General features: G+C 43.6%; 1 protein-coding gene across 1 annotated transcript in view; it reads right to left on the bottom strand.

Moving 5' to 3' along the window:
* Positions 1 to 1,850: 1,850 nt before the first annotated feature.
* Positions 1,851 to 10,217, bottom strand: part of LOC115154901 (A disintegrin and metalloproteinase with thrombospondin motifs 2) — a 57,912-nt gene continuing 49,545 nt past the window's right edge. The window contains exons 13-22 of the mRNA XM_029701600.1: positions 9,389 to 9,522; positions 8,902 to 9,025; positions 8,669 to 8,749; positions 8,118 to 8,281; positions 7,238 to 7,397; positions 6,803 to 6,935; positions 6,417 to 6,624; positions 6,160 to 6,289; positions 5,964 to 6,038; positions 1,851 to 4,021 (exon numbers count right to left, since the gene is read on the bottom strand). Coding sequence (XP_029557460.1) covers positions 3,126 to 4,021; positions 5,964 to 6,038; positions 6,160 to 6,289; positions 6,417 to 6,624; positions 6,803 to 6,935; positions 7,238 to 7,397; positions 8,118 to 8,281; positions 8,669 to 8,749; positions 8,902 to 9,025; positions 9,389 to 9,522 — 2,105 coding nt within the window. The 3' untranslated portion in view covers positions 1,851 to 3,125. The remainder of the gene's footprint in view (positions 4,022 to 5,963; positions 6,039 to 6,159; positions 6,290 to 6,416; positions 6,625 to 6,802; positions 6,936 to 7,237; positions 7,398 to 8,117; positions 8,282 to 8,668; positions 8,750 to 8,901; positions 9,026 to 9,388; positions 9,523 to 10,217) is intronic.

Here is a 10,217-nt window from a genome sequence, read left to right as displayed (position 1 = left end):
TTTATTTAACTAGGTAGCTGTATAGAATTAATAAAAACTGATAACATATGAGAGGTAGTGGAAATATGGTCATCATTTGTGCTCAAAGGTAATCCTACAGATTCCCATCTTTCAAACTCATTTTAATTAGACAGATAAGTGTGTTGTAACTGTCATTAACATATATTGCTGAGAACGTGAATGTAGGATGACTCCCTTAGCAAGCCCAGGCCAGCAGCATCAATGACAAACACCCTAACCACTGTCCCAATACGGGTCTCTAGGGCATGTGTTTAATGAGCTAGTATAGTAATGAGCTGTCCAGAAGAAACTAACCTCTCCTCCCTAGGCACTTGTGTAGATCTGAAACAACTTGATAGGTCTAAGCAGTAGGGTGAATGCACTTTCAAACTAAATCTCAGCTCTGTTAAAAGTATTTTATTGATGATAGTGATTCAGGAGTATCAGTAAAACAGATTAATATGCCCCACCAACATTAGACACCTATACACAAAGCCCTTAAATTGCTGAAATAAGTAAATCAAATCAATGATGACACAATCTTCAGATTAATGGATATCTGACACGGACATGGCCACCATGTCCGTGCCCAATATCCATTAATCTTACTATTGAGGGCAGGAAGATTGGAGTACAGTGGACCCAAGAGGTTGTGAGGTCAAATCCCAGGTGAGGACATGTTGAATAAGAGTTAGTGCTTACAACTTACATATTTGACACACATGATTACACTTTGCAAGTTCAATTAATCACTGTGTGTGGGAGTATACCCAACTTTGCCAACAGACAAAGAGCTATCAGTGGTTCACTGATCAGGGCCTTGATTGGCTCAGCAACAAGATGTGTAATGGATTTTTTGTTGTTGACACATTGCAAAAACAATGTTCCCATGAAACGTTACTAGAACATTCATATCTTATGTTCTGAGAACATGGCAACCATCTTCTGTGTACAGTATGTTTGGTGGGGCGGAACATTCTAACCCTTAGGAACCTGGACACATGAATGTTCTTGCAACATTCCCATGAAATGTGTCTAGAACATTAATATCTTACGCTCTGACAACATGCACCAGCCCACTGTCACAGGACACCATCACCCACTTACCCCAAGGTGGCTCAACTTACCCTGTCCCTATGCTTTCCTTATCCTGTCCTTATGCTCAACTTACCCTGTCCCTATGCTCTCCTTACCCTGTCCCTATGCTTTCCTTACCCTGTCCCTATGCTCAACTTACTCTGTCCCTATGCTCTCTTTACCCTGTCCCTGTGCTCTCTTTACCCTGTCCCTGTGCTCTCTTTACCCTGTCCCTGTGCTCTCTTTACCCTGTCCCTGTGCTCTCTTTACCCTGTCCCTGTGCTCTCTTTACCCTGTCCCTGTGCTCTCTTTACCCTGTCCCTGTGCTCTCTTTACCCTGTCCCTGTGCTCTCCTTACCCTGTCCCTGTGCTCTCCTTACCCTGTCCCTATGCTCTCCTTACCCTGTCCCTATGCTCTCCTTACCCTGTCCCTATGCTCTCTTTACCCTGTCCCTATGCTCTCCTTACCCTGTCCCTATGCTCTCCTTACCCTGTCCCTATGCTCTCCTTACCCTGTCCCTATGCTCTCCTTACCCTGTCCCTATGCTCTCTTTACCCTGTCCCTATGCTCTCTTTACCCTGTCCCTATGCTCTCTTTACCCTGTCCCTATGCTCTCTTTACCCTGTCCCTGTGCTCTCCTTACCCTGTCCCTATGCTCTCCTTACCCTGTCCCTATGCTCTCCTTATCCTGTCCCATGCTCAACTTACCCTGTCCCATGCTCAACTTACCCTGTCCCTATGCTCTCTTTACCCTGTCCCTATGCTCTCTTTACCCTGTCCCTATGCTCTCCTTACCCTGTCCCTATGCTCTCCTTACCCTGTCCCTATGCTTTCCTTATCCTGTCCCTATGCTCAACTTACTCTGTCCCTGTGCTCTCTTTACCCTGTCCCTGTGCTCTCTTTACCCTGTCCCTGTGCTCTCTTTACCCTGTCCCTGTGCTCTCCTTACCCTGTCCCTATGCTCTCCTTACCCTGTCCCTATGCTCTCCTTACCCTGTCCCTATGCTCTCCTTACCCTGTCCCTATGCTCTCCTTACCCTGTCCCTATGCTCTCCTTACCCAGTCCCTATGCTCTCCTTACCCAGTCCCTATGCTCTCCTTACCCTGTCCCTATGCTCTCCTTACTCTGTCCCTGTGCTCTCTTTACCCTGTCCCTATGCTCTCCTTACCCTGTCCCTATGCTCTCCTTACCCAGTCCCTATGCTCTCCTTACCCTGTCCCTATGCTCTCCTTACCCTGTCCCTATGCTCTCCTTACCCAGTCCCTATGCTCTCCTTACCCTGTCCCTATGCTCTCCTTACCCTGTCTCTATGCTCAACTTATCCCATTCCTGGCGTAAGTTGTGCCAAGATACAGTACCACTAATATTATGTTTTCAAAACTATTATGTTTACATTAATTCTGATTATGTCCAGGGATAAACAACAACAAATACATATATGTAGATATCTTTGTTAGAAAGAATACTACAGTATATTTCCCTTGATACTGAATGTAAAAAATGCCTCAACATACTCCACTCTCCCCTATATATACTGCATATATGTATATGAATGTATACATTCTTTACGTACGGGTGGTCCTGGGACTCAAACCCACTACCCTGATGTTGCAAGCACCATGCTCTACTAACTGAGCTACAAAGGTCCAAATTGTAAACTGTTCACAATATTAACAAAAGTACAATGTAATAACATCAAAGCATAAAAGACAATTAAATCTCTTCATTGCCAAGCAGCAAGTACAAATGTGCAATTATCGCTCAAAAGAATGTATTTACAGAATAGTAATTGTAGTGTTAGTATATTCATTTCTGAATATTTTGTCTGTTTTGTCCATTGCTGTCCCCTTTCCTCATTGGATAAAAAAAGCAAAGCAGCCCAAATTCTAATCTTCAAGCCACAAGTTTTAATTTCTACATGACTGACAGTCTGAGCTGGAATGAGTGGTTTCACTCGGGTTTCAATAAAGCAAAATTGTTATGCAGGTGTTCAATAGGAATATCTCCATATAGAGCACTAACAAAGATGACTTGAATGACTGACTATCAAGGTCCTGGTTTTCTTTTTGCTCGTCTGAGAAGTAAGTCTTGCCTCCTTTTCTCTGCTAGGAGTTCTTGTATCCTTTTGTTTCGTGTCGTTTCTCGGTATGGAGGCCGTATTCTAGGAACAAAGTGGTTTTGAAAGACCTCATTGTCTACACCAACGATCCTATACGGCACGTCCACCGAGTTGTTTTCTCTCTTGTCCTCTGTCCGGTGGGGGGCTATGGTGGAGGGCATGAGTGTCACAATGACCCTACGCTGTGTTGGAATGGTTTTCCGTCTCTTGTCTCCTTTAGGTGTGGAAGTGGATGGAGCCAGGGTTGTCCAGGACTCCCTCTCAATAACATCAACCCAAGCTGTGGTGGACTTGGGGACATTTGTAGTTCTGAGAGTTGATGGGTCCTGACTGGTGGGGATTGTGGTGGGTTCAGCGGTAGTGACGGTGATGATGGAGGTTCTAGGAACCGTAGTCTCCTCAGTGGTGGTGGTTGGAGATGTAGTACTTCTGGCAGTAACCGGATAGGTGGTTATTCTTCTGGGCTGTCTAGTGGTTAATCCAGGGGTGGTGGTAGGCCTATATGTTTTAGTTGTGTTGTGTTCGTCGGTTTTGGTTGTATACTCCCCATAATCATCCTGCTCGACATAAGCAAAGTCAGTGCTATATATCCCAGCGGTGGGTTTGGGTCCGAGGGTTGTTGTGGGGTTTGTTGAATAGGTGCCATTGATGGTGGTGGGTAGTGTGGTGTACCTCCAGGGCCCAGTGGTGAGGTTTTGGCCCATAGTGGTGAAGTTCCCCTCAGTGCAGGACTTGCAGCACATCTGTCTGTACCCAGGGTTGGTGCAGTACCTGCTCAGCACCTCCATACGACAGAACGCTGACCTATCCCCTTTACACTGCCCTGAAACACAAAGCAACACTCATCTCAGAAACAAAACACAACCTCTATAGGCCCAGATGTTATGGTAAACATAATAAACCATAGAACTACCCCAAAGAAAGAAAAGGTGAGAAAGTAACAGAAAAGGCTACTGTGTTTAAGCAAGGATATAGGAAGGGGATGCTTGTTTGTCAGATTGAATGGATGTAAACGGTAAGATACAGTTGTTCTTCACCATATTATTCATCACCCGCGGTGTATAATCTGTGAGACAAAAAGTTGAATCATTTTATGAGTTTATTTGTTGGGTTTGGGCTGTACTGCTAAAACAAACTAGAAACCAAAGTCATATAATACACTCTCCCTGTCAAATATATGAAGCTGTCTATGCAGTTCAGTATGGAGCTGTTTGTCTTGATTGAGTACTGTACATTAAATCAGAAGGTACTGTACACAGTTAACAATTTGGTAAACACTTTGGTTAAGAACTGCATAACACCAGTAAGCCAAAACAGATTAACAATAACTGATATAAACACTGGTTGTCAAGGGAAACAATAAATGTGTCCTCCTATGTGTAAAAAGAACACATTTAATGTCTCCTGATAAGCATAAAAACTCTTAATCCAGTATCTCTGATAAAAATAATTTTGGACCAATATATAGTAAGGAACACATGCTTTCAGGCCTTACAAGTTGGCTGGTGAAAGCACACAATTCACTGTCACCAAGTTCAGAAACTTGGTCCTTAATACAGGCAACACAATTTGATATACTGTAGATACTCTCAAGTCTTGTTGACACAGGGTTTTCCCCACGGCGGACAGAATATAGCTTTCCACAATAATGATACAAGGATAATAAATGACGATCTGTGTTGTCCATGAAGGTGCTGTGAATAGAATCCATTTGGTTGTAAACATCAAGTTCAAGTAATTTTTTCATCCTCAGGAAGCTTCTGCTGTATCACACAAGAAAAAGCCATGTTTTCATTTCTCTCAACAGCCTAATAAGGCAAAGGTATTCTCGAGATGTTTATGACAAAATCATTGCATGAGGTATCTGTTTTGACTAATGCCTTACAATTATACACTAACAAACAAGCATTTAGCGATATAAGGACACATTTTAGTGTCCTTGGTCTGACGCACAAAATGTGTTTGAGTAAAATTCACAGTACTTTCAGAAAGTGAGAATGAACCATACTCACCTCCCCATAAACATTCTGGCCTCCTTACTAAATTCCCATACTCTTTAATGCTCATTAAACGTTTCACTTAAATATTTAGGTAGAATTGATACAAAAATACATATACGGTATGGTAACAGTCAGTAATGGAGAGGCATAGTAATCCACACTTTATTTCTGTGGAACTATTCCTGTTGATAATTGTGTATGCATACTGTATAACTATAATGAGCTGCTGCACCTTTTGTGTTAACAATCATGGAATAAATGTCTCTTCTTGTTATCAAATCCACTGCAAAACTCCATATTCACTTCCATGGAGTGTCCCAGGTTGAAACCCAACAACACGCAAACAAGTGAGCAACTCCATATACAGAGGCTAGGCCACGACCATAATCCCGCATCCAGGCATTAATAGAGCCTTGTCAGGATGGGATGGGAACTTCCATTTCTCTCGTCAGTGAGTGTTCCAAGGCCAGCTCTGCAGCCTACAGTACAGTAAGACCCCTGAAGGATAGAGTGTATATGTGTGAGAGAAAGAGCCAAAGAGACCATAGTACAGGAAGCCTCCACCCCTCAGCCAGACAGAGAAGCCAAAGTCAGGCAGGAGCTTTTCGGAGCCAACCTCCAGTGTAGAGGAGAAGAGGAGAAGAACAGAGAGCCACTATCAATGCAGTCTGCCCCGCAGAGCGAGGCAGAGAGAGAAGGGTAGAGCCCAGGTGAGCAGAGGCATGCAGCGGACCCCACACTCCGCGCTATAGAGGGGACGTTTACTTGAGGAGATCTTGGGTCCAGGAAATTCTGGGTTGGACCGTGACAGCCACTGGATCAAAACGTTTTTTCCGTCACCTGAGAACAAAACAAACAGAAAAGGATTGTGCACAGTGTGAAAAATCAAACAATATTGTATCAGTAATACATTTTTATGTACTTGTGTTCAATAACTTAAGCCTTGAGATTGGACAGTCACCTGTACAGGGGACTAGCTGGCAGGTCCTGAGTGTGATGGGTTTGGTCTCCATGCAGAGTCCAACTGAGTTATCAGGAGTGCTACACAGAACCTGGCGCTCCTGGGTCCCGTTGCTACACGTCACCGAACACTAAAACACACGCACACACTCCTCTGAGTTAAAGATTTCATGGAAACAAGTGTTTTCCTGTCTATCTTATATTTGCTGTTGGTAATGGTGGAGAATTATTCACATTTGTCTTTCAACGCCTACGTACCTGGGACCAGGGTCCTACTCTCCACTGGGCAGGGCAGAGCTGGCGATTGCAGGGTCGTCGTCCCTCTGGCCTGTCATCATTACAGTACTTGCTGTGGATGGAACGTTGGCCACCGCCAGAGAGGGGCTGCTGACAGCGTACAGAGCGGCTCTGGTAGCCAGTCTTCCCATAGGATGAACTGCACTCCTCCCAGTCCCCAGTGATCCAACTGGAGAATAGAGTCGACACACACACACACACATCACCATACAGGTAGAGTGAGAACAGAAATAACTTACTGAGACAACAGGAATATTAAAAGCTTATGTACTGACATAGTAATACAATAGTTGCATAGAACATTTACAGCACACGTATCAAACAAACACATAAATGCATTCACATACACTGGCTGGGAGCACTCTTTCTGGTTACAATCCCTGCTGATAGCTCTGAGATTGTCGATGTTCACACAGTAGGTGCGGTGGACCATCTTCCCATCGGACTTTCTCCTGCAGCCAAACCGTGTGTACTGCTTACCTATCGAGGGTACACAGTGTACACAATACCACTCACATCAACAATGTTGGTCAACATCCAAGGTTATTTGGCAGGTAGCCCTTTCCTGCAGTCAATGACCAAAAGCGCCCTCTTTGGTTTCATGGGTGGAATGTTATTAATATTTTTTTATAATTTCATAATTAATAATGACTAGAAATACGAAAATACAGTGTAGATTTGTTTAAGACTACCCAGAATGTGTGACCCTGATTCAGCCCACTGCAGTAAAAGGTTTGAATAGCATATTTATTGACACTTTTAAAGACACGCTTGTTACCTACCTCCTCCACAGGGTTTAGAGCACTGAGACCATTTCTTCAGAGCCCATTCAAAGTAGGCTGTGTCCTCCTGCACCAGGTTGTTCTCTATGGATGACTGCAGCTTCTCGTGCAGAATGTATTTGTAGGAGAGGGTCACTTTGGCGTCACCGTGAGAACGAATCTGTGGGAGGAAAATATATAGTAAATTATGGAGCAACTTGAGACGTGGCAAACATGACAGCGACAATGATATGGTACATTTTCTTTAACTACTGTGCATTTGTTTTAAAGGTCCACACTGTTAGGTTGGAATAATATTGTGAAAATGATCCATTTCAGCCTGTTTTGGTGGGATGTAGTTTTGGCCTTCCAGAGACATCAACATGCAGTAAATTAGTTAATAAACCAGTAAGAAACATCTTTGCCAAAACGAGCAAATTTTTCATTTTCCCCACCGCACTCAGACCACTCCAAGACAGTCCTAGCAAAATTCTTGCCTGAGAAATTGCTCTTTGCTAAGCTACTTTGATTTCTTTTTGACAATTTTAATTGAAAACAATCACAGTAAGGTAATTAATTGTTACCCCAAAACGATTTGATATTGAGATAAAAACAGCTGCATTGGACCTTTAACTAACTCCACATGAGGCAAACCGATGCACTGAGGTTTTTGCCAACGATATGGCTGGATAGTGGATACTCACTGCACAGAGAACATTTCAGGTTAAATTATTTCCTGAAGCCACTGCTACTATATCCGTTGGTGAGGTGGTTTTAACTAAAAGTGGGAACGGACTAAACAATGATATTAAAAACATTGCTCTGTGGCATGTAGGCTACACATTAATACAGGTCATCGCAGTAATTTTGACTTGTCATGGACCTGAGTATATTGACTCACCATGACCAGAACAGCGTATCCCAGAGGTCCTGTGGTCTGGACGGTCTCCGTGTCATCATCGTTGTAGTACTCCCACTCCACCCCCTTCTCTATCACCATACGGGACTCTGGGAACTCATCCTCGTTATTCAGAAACAGATGACCTGTGGCCTGGTTCTTCACCGCTGACACAAGGAGAACAATGAGAAAAGGAAATCGTAATGGTTGGTTTCTTTTCCATCTCAGAATTACACTTTTGGTTAAACTTGAATTTTCTAAACTTGGTGAGGAACAAACCAGAGACATTTGGCAGGATTATGAGGATGAGCATTAGATCAGTATAAATCAGTATCCGCAGGTGATCTCTTCCCAGCAGTCCAGATCCATTACTGGCAGCCAACTAGAGTTGTCTGTACTCTCAAACCCAATGCAGCCAAGACCTGACTGAAGCAGCAATTAATAACAACCTTCCTTACCCAAGCTAGTCACAGATTACTGATTTATAGAGACCAATGTCCAGGATATTAACGACCCACTCTGTTATTCACAGAACCGTCCATAAATAAACCTACCTAGGATGTGAGGGGTCCCCTTGAACTCCTGGATCAACAGATGCCTGGCCCCTCGGGGGATTTCAAGTATCTTGAGGAAACCTGAAACAAACCGCAAACAAAATAGATGTGTGATGACGAAGAGTCTCATCTGGGTATAAAATCAGCTTAAGATACCGAGAAGAGCATCCCTAGACTCCTATTAAAATGTTTTATTGTGAAGTGAGGGTAGAGGAAGTTGAGGAGGGGCTCACCTTGTTTTTTAACGCTTCTAGTGAAGTTTCCCTTGATGATCTTACAGCTGGAGTTGTCACCACCGCATATCCCACATTTGTCCTCCTGCGTGTCTGAGGCTATCTGGTTATCACAGCCAATGTGCTGTAGAGAGATAAGCTGAGTCAGTGTTTGGGAGTATGGGATCAGGCTGAGGAATGGACCTGGATGGTTCAATCAGGACAAAGACATTCTTTCTGACAAACCTCTCTCCTCCCATTGCACAGTCAGCATTTGCCGTCCACCTCATTTCTCATACTACTGTAATAAGGTGGACAGACAGTATAATACATTATATTTCAATATGTATTGCACGGAAAGGGAAAATATAAGAGAGAGAGAGAGAGAGACCCAGTAGCAGGAGGAGATTTATGGGATTGTATAAGGCGTTGTAATGTTTATGGCCGTATTTAATCATGTCCCTTCATGCATGACTTTTGTAGGCCATAAGACCTGGGCAATGCCTACCTCACAGTCCCCCCGCACACATATACTGTAAGGGTCTTTGTAGGAGCAGCGTGTGCCATCGTGCACCATCCTGTTCATGGCCACCACGTCTCCTGTCTCCTTAGACTTGCAGTAGAGTTGGCATCTCTCATCAGCTACAGTACAGATGAGAGGGGAGGAGAACATGATATAGGGTTTCATAAAGGAATTATAGTCCTACAGTACATGTCTTCAGCTTTCTTTGACTGTGCCCATATTCCTGTCCATATTCCACTGGCACAAATGAAACAATCTGAACAAACAATATTTTTAATTCTATATCATACTATGTCAGCATTATTTTGTTTTAGTCATGAGGATACACAATTATGGCAATAACAACAGGATAATGCAAAAGGACACTGTAAGGGTGTGTAATGAGACCCCATTTATAAAGCTAATCAAATAACACAATAACAATCTTTCCACCCCGGAGGAAAGCAGGAGGGAGATTCCTGAGTAATGACATTTCCATGTGTCCTTATTTAAACACTGGCCTGACCGACATTCCCCTGACATGTGGAGAGGCATGGCCTGTCTGTCTGAGGGCTTCTCAGATTCCCCGGTAAACCAATCATTCCCATTGACCCCACTCATCACCCCACAATCATTATAGTTGCCAAGAGACTTGAGCTGCTGGGTCATTAACTGAGCTGATACAGCCTCATGAAGTAGTGTGAATATCAGTGCAGCCAGATGCTTCTCCTCCTACTCTTCCTCCTCCCTTTCCTCCTCCCCCTGCTCTCCACTTAGAGCTCAGCTGTCTGTTTTAGCTATGGGCCACCTTATGTAACTTATGATAGTTTGCCAT

Source organism: Salmo trutta, chromosome 19, assembly GCF_901001165.1.
Source record: "Salmo trutta chromosome 19, fSalTru1.1, whole genome shotgun sequence".
Lineage (NCBI taxonomy): Eukaryota > Metazoa > Chordata > Actinopteri > Salmoniformes > Salmonidae > Salmo > Salmo trutta.
The sequence above is the reverse complement of the archived record's forward strand: the minus strand, read 5'-3'. Positions and strand labels throughout refer to the sequence as shown.